General features: G+C 41.8%; 1 protein-coding gene across 1 annotated transcript in view; it reads right to left on the reverse strand.

Moving 5' to 3' along the window:
• GFRA2 (GDNF family receptor alpha 2) overlaps positions 1-23,220 on the reverse strand; it is a 158,504-nt gene that overhangs the window by 21,518 nt on the left and 113,766 nt on the right. The window contains exons 4-6 of the mRNA XM_073622257.1: positions 16,722-17,061; positions 11,302-11,411; positions 9,221-9,361 (exon numbers count right to left, since the gene is read on the reverse strand). Of these exons, the coding sequence (XP_073478358.1) occupies positions 9,221-9,361; positions 11,302-11,411; positions 16,722-17,061 (591 nt within the window). The remainder of the gene's footprint in view (positions 1-9,220; positions 9,362-11,301; positions 11,412-16,721; positions 17,062-23,220) is intronic.

Below are 23,220 nucleotides of genomic sequence, written 5' to 3' on the forward strand. Positions count from 1 at the left end.
AAGCTCTCACAGACAATGACTTACCTTCTTACACCAGGATGTGGTCTGCAGACATGGGAAATGACATCTCTAGGCCGGAATGGCAGACCTTGTTTCACTTCACCCACAAGTCAACAATATCATGCTATTCGCATTAAAAGAATTACAAGATCCTGTCCAGATGGTACATGGACCCTGCCATGCTGCACAAAATCTTCCCATCCACTTCAGCCTCCTGCTGGCGGTGTAACTCATCCAAAGGGACCTATCTACATGTCTGGTGGGAATGTGAGAGGATCCATCCCTTCTGGACTCAGGTATTTGAATGCTATAACAAAATTTATGATGCCACACTCTCACCTTCCCCTAAGATTGTCCTCCTCTCGATACTCCCTGGGTCAATAACCTCATAGAAACGGAGCCTCCTTCATTTCTTTATGTCTTCGGCGAGACAACTCATCCCATCCTTATGGAAGACAACAGCCACCCCTCCCTTGTCGCGGTGGGTCTCTATTATGAATGACACCATGATAATGGAGGAGATGTTGGCTCTTGACAATGACACCTTTGATAAATACAAGGTACTGTGGTCCGTCTGGCTCGGACACGCCTCAGACACCCTCAAGAATATGTCATTATTCTCTCCTATACACGTCTCCTCAGCAGCCCCTTCGCCTCTCTATATCCTTCCCTACCTTCTCCTCCGTTTGTTCCCTTCTCCTTGTCCCTCTTCTTTTCTCCCTCAATTAAGGCCCGGTTCTGGGCCACCCCTTCCCCATTCTTTTTACAATCTCTTTTTCTTCCTTCTCTCTCTCTGACTCAACTTTTTCTTTTTTAATTTCTAATGATATACATAGTTAATCTTATTGTGAACAACAAGGCTCCTTATCCAGATCCACTCCGTGATCCGAGTGACAGGCGTCATCCTTAATGCTGTAAGGTTTCACGGTATGAGTCAAGCTATGGGCGATAGCCATTGGACTGACTCATTACACATGTTTATTTGCAACTGTCACCAAATTGTAATTTCTTACGTTGTTCTTTGTGATATTTTTAAAATTTTAAATAAATACATATTCAACCCCAAAGGCCTCACTCTGCTCAAAATGTGTGTGGCAAATTGTCCCAGAAGGCTCGCCACAGGCCTCTACCTCACGAAGCCTTGAGCGAGTCATGGAGGACTGGAACCTGGTTACCTCAAGGAATGCTTGTAAACACACCTTACTTGGCTAGCAGCTAATCTTGGCACCAAACCTTTAATCCCAGTATTGGAAAATCTGTTAAGCTGAACAGTTTTTTCCTTTTTTACCCCCACAAATTCTTGAGTAGTATTATGCCACACTCGGGTCACAATGACCTATTTCTGTTTCACTTGGAGTTCTATATATGTTTTTCTATATTTCTGACTTTACAGTTAACTAATGTTTATATCCACAGTCGGACTCACATCTACCCCTTTACCCTGAAGGAACTGATACTGCTCAGCCTCAATTTCCCATTCTGGGTTCTGGACTACTTACCTATCTGGAAACATATGGTCAAGATCGCCATACTATGTAAGTGTTATCTGCACATGTTACATACACTGCTTCATCCTTACCCCACACAATGCCCATAACCTTCCTGACCATAAATGCCAAAGGACTTAACCATCCCACTAAACGCAGGAAACTATGGAAAGAGGTGGCCCAAAACAACTGCGACATCTTCTGCATTCAGGAAACGCGCTTTCACAGTAAAGCCCAGCCCAAGTGTTCCAACCCTAAATTCCCACATATATTTCTAGCAAGTGCGGATGCAAAAAAGAGAGGAGTGCTCATTGCCATAGGGGATACAGTTGCCTTCAAGCTGCACAAGGAACTATTAGAAGCGCAAGGTCGCTATCATATTTTAATATGTAACATCAACTCTACTACTTATACAGTGGTAAATGTATATGTGCCAAATGAGCACCAATCTCGCTTTTTCCACAGAATCATTAAAAAGGTCAAACAAATCCAACAGGGATTCAACTTACCTCCTGACCCTAAAATGGATTCTACTACCCTTTCCAACAGACCTCAACGAACACTCCAACCCTTGCTGTTCACGTATTATCTCTATGATGCATGGAGGTGTCTTCATGCCACAGAAAGAAACTATTCCTTTTTTTCTTCAAGCCATGAGTGATCCCTCCAAATCTGAGTTAACGAACGTAATGCAAGTTCTGTCAATGACCCATAAGGTGTTTATGCGGGGTCTTCTTATTAAATTGGGAGCGAGGGCTAAGAGGCAGAAGGGGCAGCACATTCACAAAATTTCTTCTATGATCCAAGCCTTAGAAGCCCAAAACAAAACTAATATATCCCCAGCTTTATCTGAACAATTAACTAAACTCAGATATGACCTCTGTTTGATCTTACTAGAGGATTTTGAAAAAGCATCTAGGAGACTAAAAATGACCTATTATGCCAGCGACAACAAAGCAGGGAAATTACTAACCAACCGCCTAGAGGTCATAGACAAAAAAACAAAATCCCCTATATTCTTCACCCAGATAACCAAGCTAAATTGGACCACCCTCAAGCTATTGCAGATGCTTTTAGCACATATTACAGCTTGCTCTATAATTTACAGTGAGACCCGAATACCATACAACCCACTCCAATTATGATTACTAACGTTCTCAAAAAAATTAAACTCCCACAACTCACGGAGGAAGAACTGGATCAATTAAACTCCCCATTTACTGAAACTGAAATTTCCCAATCTATTAACTCTTTACCTAGTAATAAATCACCTGGACCAAACGGTTTCACGGGGGAATATTTCCAGTCATAAAGAGACATACTCTCTCCATATCTTGCTGAGATATTCAATATTCAATCATGCTGCCTCTTCCTCCTCCTTCCCCTCTGAAATGCTTAGAGTAATGATTGTTGCGTTACCGAAGACAGGAAAGGACCCCACTTCCCCACAAAACTTTTGTCCCATATCCTTACTCAATAATGACTTAAAGATATCTCCTCAGTCTTCACGAGTGAATCGGGGGGCTTCAGTAACCAAAACTGCAGTGTTTATCCTCATGACACAACACAGGAAGCACCTACATGGTTAACAGAGGACGGAATTAAAATTAGACTTGAGAAACTTAACATTAATAAATCACCGAGACCAGATGGCTTGCATCCGAGGGTACTTAGGGAACTCAGTCAGGTGATTGCCAGACCGTTGTTCCTAATTTTTACAGACAGTCTATTAACTGGAATGGTACCAGCTGATTGGAGAAAAGCCAATATAGCACCAATATTTAAAAAGGGCCCAAAAAACATCCCTGGGAATTACAGACCAGTTAGCCTAACATCAATAGTATGTAAACTCTTGGAGGGGATGATAAGGGACTATATACAAGATTTTAGTAATAAGAATTATATCATTAGCAGTAATCAGCATGGATTCATGAAGAATCGTTCTTGCCAAACCAATCTATTAACCTTCTATGAGGAGGTGAGTTGCCATCTAGATAAAGGAAGGCCCGTAGACGTGGTGTATCTGGATTTTGCAAAAGCATTTGACACAGTTCCCCATAAACGTTTACTGTACAAAATAAGGTGCGTTGGCATGGACCATAGGGTGAGTACATGGATTGAAAACTGGCTACAAGGGCGTGTTCAGAGGGTGGTGATAAATGGGGAGTACTCAGAATGGTCAGGGGTGGGTAGTGGGGTTCCCCAGGGTTCTGTGCTGGGACCAATCCTATTTAATTTGTTCATAAACGATCTGGAGGATGGGATAAACAGTTCAATCTCTGTATTTGCAGACGATACTAAGCTAAGCAGGGCAATAACTTCTCCGCAGGATGTGGAAATCTTGCAAAAAGACCTGAACAAATTAATGGGGTGGGCGACTACATGGCAAATGAGGTTCAATGTAGAAAAATGTAAAATAATGCATTTGGGTGGCAAAAATATGAATGCAATTTATACACTGGGGGGAGAACCTCTGGGGGGAATCTAGGATGGAAAAGGACCTGGGGGTCCTAGTAGATGATAGGCTCAGCAATGGCATGCAATGCCAAGCTGCTGCTAATAAAGCAAACAGAATATTGTCATGCATTAAAAGGGGGATCAACTCCAGAGATAAAACGATAATTCTCCCGCAAACTGTAACTATGTAACTATATACGCCAAATTGATCGCCAGCAGACTAGTAGATCTACTACCATCTCTTATGAACCCAGATCAGTCTGGATTCACAAAAGGTTGCCAAACATTATTCACTTTGCTAATAAAACAAGAAAGCCTTCTCTGCTCCTAGCCCTGGATGCAGAGAAGGCGTTCGATAGAATCCACTGGGATTACCTTGCACAAGTCCTGAATGGATTTGGCTTTACAGGTCAGATCTTCCAAGCCATTATGGCACTGTATACAACCCCTTCGGCCCAAGTCTATGTTTCAGGTACACTTTCAATTTCATATAGCATAATGAACGGAACTCGCCAGGGATGCCCACTATCTCCGCTAATTTTTAATTTACTAATGTAACCTATGGCCACATACATTCGTCATCATCCTGATATTAAAGGTTTTCAAGTTAGGGGAAGAATGCATACCATTAGTCTTTTTGCAGACAAAATAATATTGATGCTCACTGACATTACAACTTCCCTGGTTCACTAAGCTTTACAGCAGTTTAATGCCATATCTTATTATAAAATCAATGAAAGTCGTACATTCTGGGATTGGGATTACCGAGCAAGACATGATATCAGCAATAGATTCCCATACACGTAGAAGGAAAAGGGTATATCATACTTGGGCATTACCCTCACCCCTAAGGTAGCATATTTGTAAAAGCAAACTATAATCACTTTTGCAATCTTTTCACCTTCAATTGGACAAACTAGGAAAATGTGAGCTATCTTGGTCAGGAAGACTAACCGCATTTAAAATGCAGGTGCTCCCACAGCTCCTGTATCTATTTAGGACATTGCCCATACCCATACCTAAATCCTTTTTCTCACAGTACCGTGCACCCATGGTGTAGTTGCTACTACTTTTCTGGTGGTATACACAATACAGTACACCCATAGTTGTTATTACACTTCTGTTGTTGTATACAGTACCATGTACCCATAGTGCAGTTGCTACTACTTTTCTGGTGGTGTACACAGTACACAATACATACAGTGTACCCATAGTTGCTATTAGACTTCTGGTGGTGTACACAATAACGTTCACCCCTAGTGCAGTTACTACCTAATTTCTGGTGGTGTACACAGAACACAATACATACAGTGCTCTCATGGTTGCTATTAGACTTCTGGTGGTGTACACAATACCGTGCTCCCCTAGTGCAGTTGTTACTACTTTTCTGGTGGTGTACACAGTACACAATACATACAGTGCACCCATAGTTGCTATTAGATTTCTGGTGGTGTAAACAATACCGTTTACCCCTAGTGCAGTTGCTACTACTTTTCTGGTGGTGTACACAATACATACAGTGCACCCATAGTTGTTATTACACTTCTGTTGGTGTACACAGTACCGTGCACCCCTAGTGCAGTTGCTACTACTTTTCTGGTGGTGTACACAGTACACAATACATACAGTGCACCCATAGTTGCTATTAGACTTCTGGTAGTGTACACAATACCGTTCACCCCTAGCGCAGTTGCTACTACTTTTTCTGGTGGTGTACACAATACATAAATGGAACCCATAGTTTTTATTACACTTCTGTTGGTGTACACAGTACTGTGCACCCCTAGTGCAGTTGCTGCTACTTTTCTGGTGGTGTACACAGTACACAATACATACAGTGCCCCCCATAGTTATTATTACACTTCTGTTGGTGTACACACTACCGTGCACCCATAGTGCAGTTGCTACTACTTTTCTGGTGTAGTACACAGTACACAATACATGCAGTACACCCTTTCGTTGTTATTACACTTCTGTTGGCGTACACCAGGGGTCTCAAACTGGTGGCCCTCCAGCTGTTGTGAAACTACAAGTCCCATAATGCCTCTGTCTGTGGGAGTCAAGTTTGTAACTGTCAGCCTTGCAATGCCTCATGGGACTTGTAGTTTGGCAACAGCTGGAGGGCCGCCAGTTTGAGACCCCTGGTGTACACAGTACCGTGCACCCCTAGTGCAGTTGCTACTACTTTTCTGGTGGTGTACACAGTACACAATACATACAGTACACCCATAGTTGTTATTACACTTCTGTTGGTGTACACAGTACCATGCACCCCTAGTGCAGTTGCTACTACTTTTCTGGTGGTGTACACGGTACACAATACAGTGTAGTGTGGTTTTGCTAAACAAAATTTACAGCATGTCCGGAAGGCCACCAAGGAGAGGCAGATGCTCACATACCACTAAAAGAGGGCAAGCAGGCTCTGTGTCTACAGTCGACAGTGCTGGTCGTGGACACGGTGCATCCTCAGCACGTGGCCATGGGGCACGCTTGTCCTTTTTTTCTGCAGCTGGCTGTGTTATTGAGCCACAACATGCAGAAGAGTTGGTGGAATGGATAACAAAGCCGTCCTCATCCTCCAGATCCTCTGTCACCCAGGCTCAGAGTAGTTTGCCTGCCAATACAGCTGCCAAAGTGGCCTATTCCATTGGCTTCATGTCAACAGTCACTCCTTCCCTAGCCCCACCATCATGCACGGAGGAGTCCCCCGAACTATTCGACCACAGTGTCGGGTACATGCTGCAGGAGGATGCGCAGTGATTTGAATGCTCCGATGATGGTACCCAGGCTGAGGAAGGGAGTAACGTGAGCCTAGAGAGAGGGGGTGCCCAAGAAGGTCAAGAAACTGGCAGTGCACTGCTAGTGATGTCACCGCATCGGATGCCTGTGTTTCCAAGTTGATTAGAGCCAAGCCTCGGTTTCAGCTCCTCCTAGAGACTTAGTAAGGAAATCCTGCTGGACGGGACCCCCCACTCTTTCTCTTATGGATGGATCTTCCCCCACAGGATAACAACGCTGGGTAGATGCCACTACAAAGAGGACTATTTGTGCTGTAACTCGTCTTTGTTACTTTGTTACATGTAAGTGGAAGAAAGCACCTGTATATTTATTAAATGCAACTGGTCTTAATCTGGTGGCACCTTTTCTGTGTTTTTTTGTCTGAATTACATGGTGCAGGAATATCTAGGGGCAAGATCAGACTTGGAGACCTTTCCAAAAGAACAACCACTGGGTTACTGGGTCTTGAGGATGGACCACTGGCTAGAGCTTGCTCAATATGCAATTGAGCTACTGGCCTGTCCTGCATCCAGCGTTCTTTCTGAACGCACATTCAGTGCTGCTGGAGGCCTTGTAACCGATCACAGAGTGCGCCTGTCCACAGACTCTGTTGATCAGCTGACATTCATAAAAATGAATAACATTGCATCACCAGCTACCAAGCACCTGATGCTGATGTAATCGATTGATTTTTCTATGGATGTGGGATCCCTTGAAGACTGCATATGCTGAGTGACTATCCTATTATGCTGAGTGATCTTATTCCTCCTTAATCTTCATGATGATAGCTTCTAAGAATATTTTTGGTTCAGGGCACCACCACCACTGCCTAAGGCCCAATTTTTCTGCCCCTGTTTAACCGGGGCGTGTAATTACAATTTTTGATCTAATATTTCATAGCAGGGCCCGTTCCTGCACTCAACAAAAGTATTTGTGAGGCTTTACAGTGTTGTGCCACGACCACCACCGTCTAAGGCCCAATTTTTCTGCCTCTGCTTAACAGGGGCGTTAATTACAATTTTTGATCTAATATTTCACAGCAGGGCCAGTTCCTGCGCTCAACAAGAGTATCTGTGAGGCTTTACAGTGTTGTACCACCACCACCACCACCTAAGGCCCAATTTTTCTGCCCCTGTTTAACAGGGGCATGTAATTACAATTTTTGCTCTAATATTTCACAGCAGGGCCCATTCCTGCACTCAACAAGAGTATCTGTGAGGCTTTACAGTGTTGTGCCACCACCACCACCGCCTAAGGCCCATTTTTTCTACCCCTGTTTAACAGGGGCATGTAATTACAATTCTTCATATAATATTTCACAGCAGGGCCCGATCCAGCGTCCACCAAGAGTAATTGTGATAGCTTACAGTGTTCTGGTACCACCAACACCTAAGTCCAATTTTCCGCAGGGTATATAGGGCAGGCCGTATAGTATATACAGGTGGTCCCCTATTTTCAAACATCCGACTTACAAACGACTCCTACTTACAAACAGAGGGAGACAACAGGAAGTGAGAGGAAATCTACCCCTAGGAAGGGAAAAGTTTCTCCTGTAAGTGTTAATATGGGAAAAAGGTGTCTCCACTGATGCTATATCACCAATCCTAGTTTCCCTAATAACCCAAAATTTTCAAAATCCAATAGTCATTGGGACAGAAAGTGAGGTGAAATCTTCTGAACAGGGGCACAGACAGCAAAACAAATGTTACAGGGGTGATAACCCTTCCCTATGTTATTAGACATGGACTCTATTCCACCCACTATGAGACCAATTACGTCCCACATCTTACTAGCTGCCCACCTTAACATAGTCCGGCACTGGAAAGATAAAACACCCCCAAGCCTGAAAGAAGCTATGCAAATTATAAATACACATAGTGTATATGAAACACTCTTCGCACATAGCATAGGCAACTACCAGAAGGTTGCTGTGATCTGGTACCCCTGGCAGAGGTGGTACTCACAGTATGGCACTCAGGACTGAATGAACAACAGTTCAACACTGTGGGATAAATGATTTAAATGTGAACAATTTTGTTATCTCCATTAGTTAACTGTTCCTCTTCCTCTTCCCTCTTCTGTTACGTTTAAGAAGTATAATGGACCAAGTATAACACTATGATATGGTCTACAAAATGTTTAATTGAAATTTGTTACTGTTCATGTTTTTATATTTACATTCTACAAAATGTAAATTTTGTCTATAAAATGACCGTTATCACCTTCGTAAATGCCTTATCGGAATTGTAATTTCAGCTGATATCAGCTATTTTGAATTAATGTATCATGTACTTCTTACCTTTTTATTTCTTGGAAATAATAAAAAACTATTGATACTAAAAATGCTTGTACAACACTTTGGAAAACATGCATATACGCACACAAAAAAGAACAACAACGCTCCCCTCCTCTATTTTCAAATAAAACTTTACCAGGTCCTTCTACAAGTCCCTTAACATCATATTAGTCCCACACATAATAAAATATAGTCTACTCACGCAGACAGCGGTTCTGAGTGAATTCGTTTAGGTATAGTTCACACTGAGTCTCTTGATCTCCGCTACCCTTACAAGAACACCAGGGTCCAATGGAAACTAAATGGGGGTCCGAGTCCAAGAAGTTCAGAGCTACATCATACCCTGCAGGAAAAGGAACAGTAATGAACTATGAGTTTTAAAAGTTAGAGATGGCAATACTACAGTATACCATAGCTTCCAACTGTCCCTGATTTTGAAGGACGGTCCCTGATTTGGAACAAAGTCCCTCTGTCCCTCCTTCCTCCTCATTTGTCCCTCATTTTGGTCTGATCTATATAGTTATTTTTCAAAAAATGTTTCCCAGTGCTAAACCTTTCATTGTAGATTGCTGCATTTGTAAATTTCAAAAGCTAGTATAAAGGAATAGTAGTGGTAAAAAAAAGCACTTGTGGGTTTAACTAATCATTTTTTTGTATAATTCCCCTTTAAGGGGCATGGCGGGGTTTGTGTCCTATGTCTACATACGTTTGCTAATAGGTGTCCCTCATTCACATCTCTAAAAAGTTGTGAGTTATGGTATACTGTGCAGAATTCTTATTATACAGTGCCTTGAAAATTTGAGTTGTGATGTTACAACCAAAAACGTAAATCTATTTTATTGGTATTTATGTGATGGACCAACACAAAGTGGCACATAATTGTGAAGTGGAAGCAAAATGATAAATGATTTTCAAATTTTTTTACAAATAAATATGTGAAAAGTGTATCGTGCATTTGTATTCAGCCTCCCTGAGTCAATACTTTGTAGAACCACCTTTCACTGCAATTACAGCTGCAAGTCGTTTTGGGTATGTCTCTACCAGCTTTACACATCTAGAGAGAGTGACACTTTTGCCCATTCTTCTTTGCAAAATAGCTCAACCTCTGTCAAATTGAGAGGAGAGCATCCGTGAACAGTAATCTTCAAGTCTTGCCACAGATTCTCAATTGGATTTAGGTCTTGACTTTAGCTGGGCCATTCTAACACAAGAATATGATTTGATCTAAACCACTCCATTGTAGCTCTGGCTATATGTTTAGGGTCGGTGTCCTGCTAGAAGGTACCCTGTATTTGGCTCCATCCATCTTCCCATCAACTCTGACCAGCTTCCCTGTCCCTGCTGAAGAAAAGCATCCCCACAACATAATGCCATAGTTTTCCGCCACACATATCGCTTTGCTTTTAGGCCAAAAAGTTCCATTTTGGTCTAATCTGACCAGAGCACCTTCTTCCACATGTTTGCTGTGTCCCCCACATGGCTTCTCACAAGCTGCAAACAAGACTTCCAATGGCTTTCTTCTTGCCACTCTTCCATAAAGGCCAGATTTGTGGAGTGCACGACTAATAGTTGTCCTGTGGACAGATTCTCCCACTTGATTTGTGATTCTCTGCAGCTCCTCCAGAGTTACCATGGGCCTCTTGGCTGCTTCTTTGATTAATACTCTCCTTGCCCAGCCTGTTAGTTTAGGTGGACGGCCATGTCTTGGTAGGTTTGCAGTTGTGCCATACTCTTTCCACTTTCAGATGATGGATTGAACAGTGCTTCGTAAGATGTTCAAAGCAGGAGATATTTTTTTATAACCTAACCCTAAGCTTTAAACTTCTCCACAATTTTATCCCTGACCTGTCTGTTCCCTGGCCTTCATGATGCTGTTTGTTCACTAAGGTTCTCTAACAAACCTCTGAGGGCTTCACAGAACAGCTGTGTTTAAACTGAGATTAAATTACATGCAAGTGGACTCTATTTACTATACAGATTACTTCTGAAGGCAATTGGTTCTACTAAATTTTAGTTAGGAGTAACAGATTAAAGTGGGCTGAATACAAATTCATGCCACACTTTTCAGATATTTATTTGTATAAAAAAAAAATTGAAAACCATTTATTATTTTCTTCTACTTCACAATTATGTGTCACTTTATGTTGGTCTATCACATAAAATCCCAATAAAATACATTTACGTTTTTGGTTTTAACGGGACAAAATTTGGAAAATGGTAAGGGGTATGAATACTTTTTCAAGGCACTGTAACAGGGTTAGCTGCACTACAGAGATGACTTACCGATCAGCCCTGCATAAGCTCCAAGACAGGCTGAGTAGTTATCGCCCACACAACCACTCGCAGTCTGAGTGGAGCTCTTACAGTTAGTAACAAAATCTGCCAGTCGCGACCTGGAAGAAGAGCAGTGCAAAGTTGAAAAATCATGAATCTGAAGTACATGCAAAAACAAGCCAAGTCCAGTTTGCTTTCATGGCAGCTAAAGTTTTTTTAAGTTTTTATAAATTGTGAAAGGAATTAGATCTTTAGTTTTTTTATTGCAAACCCCCCCCCCCCCCCCAAAAAAAAAACAGAGCACATTGGAATTAAGATTATCACTTTATCAGTGAATCAGTTATACTAGCTCAATGTTTGGGAGCTTGGCAATAAGAGATGCTCTCAGAAGACCATCCCACTGGGCTGGATAACCTCTGAGATAACTGTCGATGGCCACTGCGATCAAAGGTAGGGAGGAAAACAAGCAGACTTCAGATACTCTCGGTGCTCCTTTTTCTATGATTTGTGGTGTCTGTCAACTCATCAGTCTCACATAGCATTCCAGTGGTCATTTGGGCCTACCTTAATGTCTCCCAGAAACTCCCCCTTTTGTTGGTTTTAAATAGGTTATGCCAATATGGTAGAGGAGAGATTCACTAATACTTGGGATGCTATGATATGTCTCTTGTTGTACTCACTGTATAATGTGAAGAGTTATTTTTGTGGATGGATTAATTATTCCTATTATTAATTTCACTCCAGATCTTTTTCATATTTTGATTTTATCTACACTGCTCAAAAAAATTAAAGGAACACTTTTTAATCAGACTATAATGTCAAGTCAATTAAACTCCTGGGATATTGATCTGATCAGTTAAGTAACAGAGGGGGTTGTTAATCAGTTTCAGCTGCTTTGGTGTTAATGAAATTAACAACAGGTGCACTAGAGGCAACAATGAGGTGACCTCCAAAACATGAATGGTTTTACAGTTGGAGGCCACTGACATTTTTTTTTCCTACCCATCTTTTCTGACAGTTTTTTACTAGTTTTGCATTTGGCTAGGGTCAGTGTTACTACTGGTAGCATGAGGCAATACCTGGACCCTATAAAGGTTACACAGGCAGTCCAACACGTGTTATTGCCAGAAGGTTTGCTGTGTCTCCCAGCACAGTCTCAGGAGCATGCAGGAGATGCCAGGAGACAGAAATTACTCTAGGAAAGCTGAACAGGACTGTAGAAGGTCCTTAACCAATCAGCAGGACTGGTATCTGCTCCTTTGTGCAACTAGGAAAAGGATGAGCACTGCCAGAGCGCTACAAAATGAACTCCAGCAGGCCGCTGCTGTGAATGTCTCTGACCAAACAATCAGAAATAGACTTCATGAGGGTGGCCTGAGGACCCGATGTCCTCTAGTGGGCCCTGTGCTCACTGCCCGGCACCGTGGAGCTTGATTGGTATTTGCCATTGAACACCAGAATTGGCGCCCTGTGCTTTTCACAGATGAGAGCAGGTTCACCCTAAGCACATATGACACAACTTTATGCTGCCTGTAACATCGTTCAGCATGACCGATTTGGTGGTGGGTCAGTGATGGTCTGGTGAGGCATATCCATGGAGGGATGCACAGACTTCTACAGGCTAAACAATGGCACCCTGACTGCCATTAGGTATCGGGATGAAATCCTTGGACCCATTGTCAGACCCTATGCTGGGGCAGTGGGTCCTGGGTTCCTCCTGGTGCACAACAATGCCCGGCCTTTTGTGGCAAGAGTATGCAGCAAGTTCCTGGAGGATGAAGGAATTGACACCATTGAATGGCCCTCATGCTCGCCTGACCTAAAGCCAATAGAACACCTTTGGGACATTATGTTTCGGCCATTCGACACCGCCAGGTTGCACCTCAGTCTGTTTAGGAGCTCAGTGATGCCCTGGTCCAGGGGAAAAACCCTAGGAAACCATTGCATCGTCTCATTAAGAGCATGCCCCGACGTTGTCAGGCATGCATACAAGCATGTGGGGGCCATACAAACAACTGAGTACCATTTTGAGTTGCTGCAATAAAATTTCAGCAAAACGGACTGAATTTAGCCCTCTGTAGGTTGACAATTTTCATTTCCATCAAACAATGTGGCATTCTTTTGTTCCTAGCACATTACCCAGTGCATATCTGTACAGATATCCAGCATTATGGGCGTCCACAGGAGGGGGCAAGGGAGGTCAAGTGCCCCCCACCGAAATCAGCAAGGTGTCCACACACTAGGGAGAAAAGTGCAGGAAAGTAAAGTCAAACATGATAAGAGAACCTTCACTTCACCAGAGCTCAGCCTTATTTATTGTTGGGCTGACACCTGGATCTCCTCCCCCATTATCACAGGCTGCCCATCTCTCTTATCTTCTGTTATCAGCGAACTGCTTGTGGAATGTGTCTCCAAATGCAGGACTGGGGACCTGTAAGCATAGACTGTGTATTTCCTTACACTGTCATCCTGGTTGGACATCAGGCTTAACCTTCTGTTATCATGTGAAGAGATTTAACACTTTACTTCCCTGCATGCTTTTGCTTGGCTACTCTTAAGCCCCGTACACACGATCGGACTTTCCAACAGGAAATGTTGGATGTGAGGTTGTTGGCGGACAATCTGACCGTGTGTATGCTTCATCGGACAATTGTTGGTGGACTTTCCGCCAACAAATGTTGGCTAGCATGTTCTCAAATTTTCCACCAACAAATGTGTGTTGTCAGATTTTCCAAGCTTGTGTACACAAGTCCGTCGGACAAAAGTCCAAAGTACAAACACGCATGCTCGGAAGCAGAAGCTGTCGGTCTTGTAAACTAGCGTTCATAACGGAGAATTAACATTCGTGACGTGCCTATTTATGAAATCTCCAAATGCAGCACACAATTCTTTTCTTCTTTAATGGGATAATAATGAAGCTGCTTTGCTGGTGATACTGATGGAGTTATTGCAAACACATTTTCAAAGGCTTTTTTTTTCTAGTGATATCAAGAATAATATTATTATGTTTTTTTTTTTTTTTTTTTTTTTTTATTTTAAGTTACCACAACACCATTATCCCCTAGTTTTTAAGAACAAAGATACAACTATGTTGGTGTCCCTTGTCAATTTTACATTGTATTTTTTAAAATGTAACTGCCCATTCCCAAACTTTCATTTGAAGTAAAACACATAGGCAAGTATTATTCTCCACAATTGTTTTATTGTGCATTAAAAAAAAAAAAAATTAGACATGCTATCTGCCAATAGAAAATAACCAAAAAGTGCATTCTATGCATCCAACAATGTAGAAAATTTACCAAATCAAATCATTATTCAACCAAAAAAAATGTCAAAGCAATAACTCCAAGGCCAATAATAAATAACACATTATCTCCTCCGATTTCACAACGTCTGGTTGACTAAGGGCCCTTCAGAAATAAACTGAAAAGCATGAAATGAAAAGCGATAAATGAAAAACGTGAAAAGAAAGGCACGAATCAACACTCACCAAACTTCTACTAACACAAAATTAGCAGAAGGAGCCCAAAGGGTGTCTCTAAAGAGCTGAAAAACCACGTAGTATGTCTAGTACATCACTACGTTCGTAATTGTTGACCAACATTTGTGTGACCGTGTGTATGCAAGACAAGGTTAAGCCAACACCTTTCGGACAAAATTCCACGGTTTTGTTGTCGGAAAGTCCAGTTGCGTGGGCCTAAGGGCTCCTTTACATGTGTGGAAGTGACTTTTGCTCCTCTGAAAAATCCATGCTTGGATCACTTTTCAGAGGTGGGGAGGAGGCAAGGTTTAGCAAAAAAATAAAAACCCCAGTGGTGATTAAATACCACCAAAAGAATTTGGGTACAGTGTTGCATGACCACACATTTGTCATTCAAAGTGCGACACAGCTGAAAGCTGAAAATTGGCCTGGGCAGGACGTGGGTAAAAGTGCCTGGTAGGCAAGTGGTTAAGCACAGCAACATAGCATAAAGATTATATTGTGCCCATAAAGCTACTGTTGTGCCCATAAAGATGCTATTGTGCCCATCTTTATTTAATATCTCCACTGGCTTAAGCCAATGCTGCACCATGCAGGTGTAGTTTTTTTTGTAATTGATCGATTGCCTAATTGTATGTTTATTTATACCTTCACTTGCTGTGGTCGCAGCATATTTTGCATGGTTTTGTATGTGGCTCAGATCGCCACGGCAAAACCAGGTACATTCTCCCCCCCAAAAAGTGCCAAATGTGGCAGTAGAAGAGGGGAGGGTTTATGTAATACTGACTAAGCCCCACCCCTTCATGAAGTTGTCAAAAAGGGGTGGAGCATGGGTGACCTTAAAATGACACCCCCTCCCTGAAAAAAGTTCTGCCCATGTCCAGCATGATACTTTTATACTATATTATATATATATATATATATATATATATATATATATATATATATATATATATATATATTGGACAAAAATATGGAAACACCAGGTAAAAGAACAAAATTGTTAACTAATATGGTGTTGGACAGCCTTTGGCAAGCAAGACCGGTCTGAATTCTTCTGGGAATTGACAAATAGAAGTCTTGGATGGTGGGTAATGGAATCTGATACCACTCTCCATGTAAAAATCATTCCAGTTCTCGAAGAGATGCCAGAGGCAGAAAACTAGCCTGAACCTTGTTCTCCAAAATTGGCCATAGCGGCTCTATGATACCGAGGTGCAGCAACCGCGGCGCCCAGGAAAGGTGCAAAACTTTGTTTTCATGCTCATCAAACCATGATTTGACAACACCAGCTGTGTGAATTGGAGCGTTATCGTCTTGGTAAATGGTGCTGTCTTTGGGAAATAATATCTGCATCATAGGGTGCCCATGGTTGGCCAAAAATTGTAGTGGCAGAGGAACAAAAGAATGGGGGATAGCCTGTTTAAGCCCCCCTCCCTTTCCCTCATGGGATGATGGCGGTAGGAGTTTCAAACCCCCCCATTCAAAAAAGGTCAGCTGTTCGGGAATGTTCTGGAAGTTCTGGGAGGCCCTCTAGGATAGGTAATTTAGGATCACCTGAGAACATTCCAGACATTCCAAGAACCCCTATTTAAGAAGGAGGCTTAGGGGAGTCTTTGCCAGTTGCCAGAAGGATATTTGAACAGGGCTCACTGATTTTAGCTGATTTTGTTTACGGTTTTACATTTTTATTAATCCAGTTTGGTGTGTTTAGTGTTCTTTGTATGTTTGGCGCTTATGCCGCCTACCATCCCATGTTACATCACTTCCGCTTTCAACTCGAAAACATGTTTTCACTTTCACACTTGCAAATCATGTAGCGTTTCCATATATTTGTCCAACCCCCATATATATTAACATCACCAATAAAAACCTGAGAAAAAAAAAGTCAGTTGCCCAAAAAATTGTTCCTATATAAATACGTATAACAATAGGAGTGCTGTGTTACCTGCACACTGGGTCTTGTCTACAGGTGCCCCAAATTTCCAAACAGTTAGGAAGTTCAGGGCGATTGAAGGAGCAGCTTGGCACTGTGGTCTGACGTCTCCGCTCAGCGCATGGCTTATCTTTGCAGGGGCAGAAGAGGAGTGGATAGGTCAGGTTTGAAGGAATCTTCTCCAGGAAGGTGCGGAGGGTCTTGTGACACTTACGACGGTTACACTGCTCCTCAACCGGTGGGTTACAGGCTGATATGAAGGCGGAACGGAACCTCTTGCAGGAATCATTGACATTGCAGAACTTGGCTGCATCGAGACAGGCATTCTGCCTGGATACGGACGATTCTGTGCCTGCAGGTAAAAAGCAAATTGTCATTCTAAAAGGTATATCCTTTTTTTTTTTTACCGTCAGACATCATGTTTCACAGTTCCATGAAAGAACAAGATGGCCTTTGATGTGGGTATTCTCTTCAAGAGAGCTATTTTTAAAGTACACCTTCACATTAATGTTAAATGTTATATAGGGGGGCAAAATAAAATTATAATTCACTTGGATCAGTATTAATTTTGTTGACGTAAATATTTTTGTCATAGTTTTCGTCTGTTGCATGCTGGTTTTTCATCTGCTGCTGTTTCAGTGACAAAAACTAAATGAACATTAAAATTAGAACTAAGTCAAACGACCAAAACTATGACAAAAATGTATTCCAATTTTTGTTAACGAATGAAAATTGAAAGAAAATGTGAGGAAGGGACATTTACCCACCTGAGCTTCAGCTTGCCTCGGAGCTCCGCCTGTCTGTTAAAGCCCCACCCCCTGACTCTATTGGCAAGCTTTATTGGCTTAGTTTCTCAACTCCAGTCCTCAAGGCGCCCCAACAGGTCATGTTTTCAGGATTTCCCTCAGATGAGATGGCTGTGGTAATTACTAAGGCAGGGAAACTGATCAAATCACCTGTGCAAAATAATGGAAAGCCTGAAAACATGACCTGTTGGGGCGCCTTGAGGACTGGAGTTGAGAAACACTGGCTTAGAGACACAAGTTCCCATCAATCCTTTCCCTTTCCTATGCAGTTGCACACATTACACTCATTCACACTATCTCTTTGGCGCCCTCTGCTGGCCTTTTTCCGGATCGCATCACAATTCCATCCCCAGCTTATATTAATAGCACATTAACCACCTGCCGACCAGCCGCCGTAATTTTACTGTGGCAGGTCATCACGTTTCAGCGAACCGTCATAGCTGTACGTCGGCCCTTTACGTGGGGATAGCAGGCGGGGGTGCTGATGCGTGTGGCCGGCAATCGCGATGACCACCGGCCACGCACGATCGCGGGCACGAGAGCCAGAAAATGGACGTGTGTGTGTAAACACACAAATCCCTGTTCTGTGAGGAGAGTTTATGTGTTCCTACTAGCTAGGAACAACGATCTGCCATCTCCTCTAGCCAGTCACATCCCCCTACAGTTAGAACACACCTAGGGAACACAGTTAACCCCTTGATCGCCCCCTAGTGTTAACCGCTTCCCTGACAGTGATATTTACAGTGCATTTTTATGGCACTGATCGCTGTATAAATATCAATGGTCCCAAAAATGTGTCAAAAGTGTCCGATCTGTCTGCCATAATGTCACAGTCCCAATAAAAATTGCTGATCACCGCCGTTACTAGTAAAAAAAAATAATAATGAAAATAATGAAAATGCCATAAATCTACCCTATTTTGTAGACGCTATAACTTTTGCGCAAACCAATCAATATATGCTTATTGCAATTTTTATTACCAAAGATATGTAGAAGAATACATATCGGCCTAAACGGAGGAAAAAATTTGCTTTTAAAAAAAAAATAAAAAATTGGGGATATTTATTATAGCAAAAAGTTTAAAATATTGTGTTTTTTTCAAAATTGTCGCGTTTTTTTTTTTTATAGCGCAAAAAATAAAAAACGCAGAGATGATCAAATACCACCAAAAGAAAGCTCTATTTGTGAGAAAAAAGGGACATCAATTTTGTTTGGGTACAGCGTCGCACGACCGCACAATTGTCAGTTAAAGCGACGCAGTGCGTATCGCAAAAAATGGCCCGGTCATCGAGCAGCCAAATCTTCCGGGGCTGAAGTGGTTAAAGTTTAAACATGTATTACAATATTACACTAACACATAAGAATAAGTAGGGGGCATTTACTAAGATGCTGAAAGAAAAAAAAGGCTTTACTTATTTAATTTCTTGTATTAATAATTAATGTTGGTAATATATTCAGGTAATATGTGCAATGACATTACAGCCAATAGAGTTTTGTTTATATTTTAAAATTGCAGTTCTGTTCGTCAAAAAGCAATATTTTTGTTTGTTTATAAAACATGGTTTTACTGACAAAGATGGTATATATCACAATGGCAAAAATCTTTGTCTGTAGTGCATGTTCAAACCCTAATACCATAAATAATAACATTATTAGATTTTTACTCCAGGAGTATATAGAGTGCCTGGATGGAGCCCAGAGCAGTACTTATGTATAGGGCAGTATGCACCCAGGGAGAAACACCTTGAACACAAGCAGTGTGCGTGTTCTGAGCATTCAGCCCTGGGTGCATACTGCCCTAAACGTAAGTACCTCTCCCTAAACGTAAGTACAGCAGCTACAGTGCCTTGCAAAAGTATTCACCCCCCTTGGCATTTTTCGTGTTTTGTTGCCTCACAACCTGGAATTAACATGGATTGTTTGAGGATTTGCAGCATTTAATTTAAAGAACATGCCCACAACTTTGATGATTTTTTTTTTTTAATTGTGAAGCAAACAACAAATAGGACAAAATAACAGAAAAAGGCAATGGGCAAAACCCCCCTAAAGTTAATACTTTGTAGAGCCACCTTTTGCGGCGATCACAGCTCCAAGTCGCTTTGGATAAGTCTCTATGAGCTTGCTACAACTTACCACTGGAATTTTTGCCCATTCCTCCTTGCAAAACTGCTCCAGCTCATTCAAGTTGGATGGTTTGCGCTTGTGTACAGCAATCTTTAAGTCTGACCACAGATTTTCTGTTGGATTGATGTCTGGGCTTTGACTAGGCCATCCCAACACATTTACATGTTTCCCCTTAAACCACTCAAGTGTTGCTTTAGCAGTGTGTTTGAGGTCATTGTCCTGCTGGAAGGTGGATGTTCATCCTAGCCTCAAATCACACACAGAGTGGTGCAGGTTTTGCTCAAGAATTTTGATCCATCTTTCCCTCAACTCTGACCAGTTTCCCAGTCCCGACTGCTAAAAAACATCCCCACAGCATGATGCTGCCACCACCATGTTTCACTGTGGGGATGGTGTTCTTTGGGTGATGTGCTGGGTTTGCGCCAGACATAGTGTTTTCTTTGATGGCCAAAAGGTCAATTTTAGTCTCAGCAGACCAGAGCTCCTTCCTCCATACATTTTGGGAGTCTCCCACATGTCTTTTCGCAAACTTTTGTTTATTGCTGAAAGTATTGGCTTTCTTCTGGCCACTCTGCCTTAAAGCCCAACTCTATGTAGTGTATGGCTTATTGTTGTCCTATGTGCAGATACTCCAGTCTCTGCTGTGGAACTCTGCAGCTCCTCCAGGGTTACCTTAGGTCTCTGTGCTGCCTCTCTAATTAATGCCCTCCTTGCCCGGTCCGTGAGTTTTGGTGTGCAGCCGTCTCTTGGCAGGTTTGCTGTTGTGCCATGTTCTTTCCATGTGGATATGATAGATTTGATGGTGCTCCTAGGGATCATCAAAGATTTGGATATTTTTTTAAAACCTAATCCTGACTTGTACTTCTGAACAACATTGTCCCTTACTTGTTTGGAGAGTTCCTTGGTCTTCATGGCAGTGTTTGGTTAGTGGTGCCTCTTGCTTAGGTGTTGCAGCCTCTGGGGCCTTTCAAAAAGGTGTGTATATGTAATGACAGATCATGTGACACAGATTGCACACAGGTGGACATCATTTCACCAATTATGTGACTTCTGAAGGTAATTGGTTGCACCAGAGCTTTTTATAGGCTTCAAAACAAAGGGGCTGAATACATGCGCTCATGCCAATTATCAGTTTTTTATTTCTGAAAAATAGTTTTATGTATATATTTTTCTAATTTTACTTCACCAACTTGGACTATTGTGTTCTGATCCATCACATATAATTCAGATTAAAAAAACATTGAACTAAAGGCTGTAATGTAACAAAATATGTAAAAATGAGTTTGGCAATTCTAGAGAGATGCTTAAATAATGCATTACAAATTAACTAAACCCATAAGCTTTTAGTAGACTAAAATGTACTGGAGATTTTAGAAGACTAAAATATGACTAAAACTAAAACAATTCAGATGACTCAAATGAGACTAGAATTAAAATGGTATTTTTGAGACTATGACTAAAATTAAATTGATCATCATTGCTTGGGCCAAATTTAGACTACACTGTGAAGTATGGTGAAAAGTAGTGAAGTAACCCACATTCTTATAAATTCACAGACAAGAGAAACATTTTCTTTTAAAGGTGACACTGTTACCAAAAAATACATTAGAAAAACCGTATTGCCTGTAAAAGAAAATGAATTTTCCCCAAATACCACTCCTTTCACCATTTCTAAACCACACAAATCCACTTGGAGTTGGGAAACCGACACTTCCAGTAGTGTCACTCTCCTGTTTCCCCATAGCTCTTATTAGTTCCTCCTGCCAATCTTCACATTGCTACAGTCCTCCAATGGCATAGAGTGGAGAAAATAATTATTTGATCCCCTGCAGATTTTGTAAGTTTGCCAACTTACAAAGAAATGAAGGGTCTATAATTCTTATCATAGGTGTATTTTAAATGATAATGACAGAAAATCAACCAAAAATTCAGAAAAAGCACATCATACCTTTTGTTTAAATTGAGTTGCAGTTCAGTGAGTAAAATAAGTATTTGATCCCCAAGCAAAACATGACTTAGTACTTGGTAAAGAAACCCTTGTTGGCAAGCACAGAGGTAAGACATTTCTTGTAGTTGGTTACCAGATTTGCACACATCTCAGGAGGGATTTTGGTCCATTCTTCTTTACAGATCTTCTCTAAATCCTTAAGGTTTCTTGGCTGTCGCTTGGCAACTTGAAGTTTCAGCTCCCTCCATAAATTTTCTATAGGATTAAGGGTTGGATACTGGCCAGGCCACTCGATGACTTTAAAGCGGAGGTCCACCCACTACTGCAAAAATTAAAAACCAGCAACTACACATACTGCAGCTGCTGGCTTTTCATAATAGGACACTTACCTGTACTGGAGTCCAGCGATGTCGGCACCGCAGCTGATGTTTCCATCAGCTATCGGGTGCTGCCGCCGCCATTGTGGGTAAGGGAACCCGGCAGTGTAGCCTTATGGCTGCGCGCCCCTACTACGCATGCGCAAAGCTCCACTCCTCTCTCCTATTGGCCCGGCGACCGGGGGAAGAGGAGGGAACCGAGCTGTGTCATCAATATCTGCGGTTGTGACTCCCGGAAATGGGAACAGGATACCTGTCAAAGACAGGTATCCTGTCCCCCCTCCCCCCCGTAAGGTGCCAATTGAAGAGCTCAGGATGAGCCGCTGTACCTACAATTGGTAGACCTTTTTCAGTCATGCCCCTTCTCTGTTCACATCTTCTGTTGCACCGGCTGCCGTACATACGTGCCGAATGTCGACTGGTTTCTTTTGAACCAGTCAGAGCCGCCGGATATTTGACCCATGTGTATTAGGCTTGAGGGTTCACTCAGAGAGTGTCTGAATGGGGGCAACCTTTGCTATACTGGCTCTTTGGAAAATGTATACTGATCTGAGGATCTAGTATTACCTGTGCACCATGCATTAAATGTTATTAGAATCTGATAGAACCTATGCTTACAGCATACCATCTTTCTTTATTGATCACAGAAAAGGTAAATGTCTGCACAACTCCATAGTGATGCTCTGTGCAGTGATCCCCCCAATGAGCATTTTTAGAATACAGTATTAATCATGAATCAAGAAAGGACACATACAGTGCCTTGCAAAAGTATTCACCCCCTTAGCTTTTTACCTCTTTTGTTACATTACAGCCTTTAGTTCAATGCTTTTTTAATCTGAATTATATATGATGGATCAGAACACAATAGTCTAAGTTGGTGAAGTACAATTAGAAAAATATACACATAAAACTATTTTTCAAAAATAAAAAACTGATAATTGGCATGTGCGTATTTATTCACCCCCTTTGTTATGAAGCCCATAAAAAGCTCTGGTGCAACCAATTACCTTCAGAAGTCACATAATTAGTGAAATGATGTCCCCCTGTGTGCAATCTAAGTGTCACATGATCTGTCATTACATATACACACTTTTTTGAAAGGCCTCAGAGGCTGCAACACCTAAGCAAAAGGGACCAAACACTGCCATGAAGATCAAGGAACTCTCCAAGTACAACAAGTAAGGGACAATGTTGTTCAGAAGTACAAGTCAGGGTTAGGTTATAAAAAAATATTCAAATCTTTGATGATCCCTAGG

Source organism: Aquarana catesbeiana, linkage group LG03 (genome assembly GCF_042186555.1).
Source record: "Aquarana catesbeiana isolate 2022-GZ linkage group LG03, ASM4218655v1, whole genome shotgun sequence".
In the NCBI taxonomy this organism is placed as follows: domain Eukaryota; kingdom Metazoa; phylum Chordata; class Amphibia; order Anura; family Ranidae; genus Aquarana; species Aquarana catesbeiana.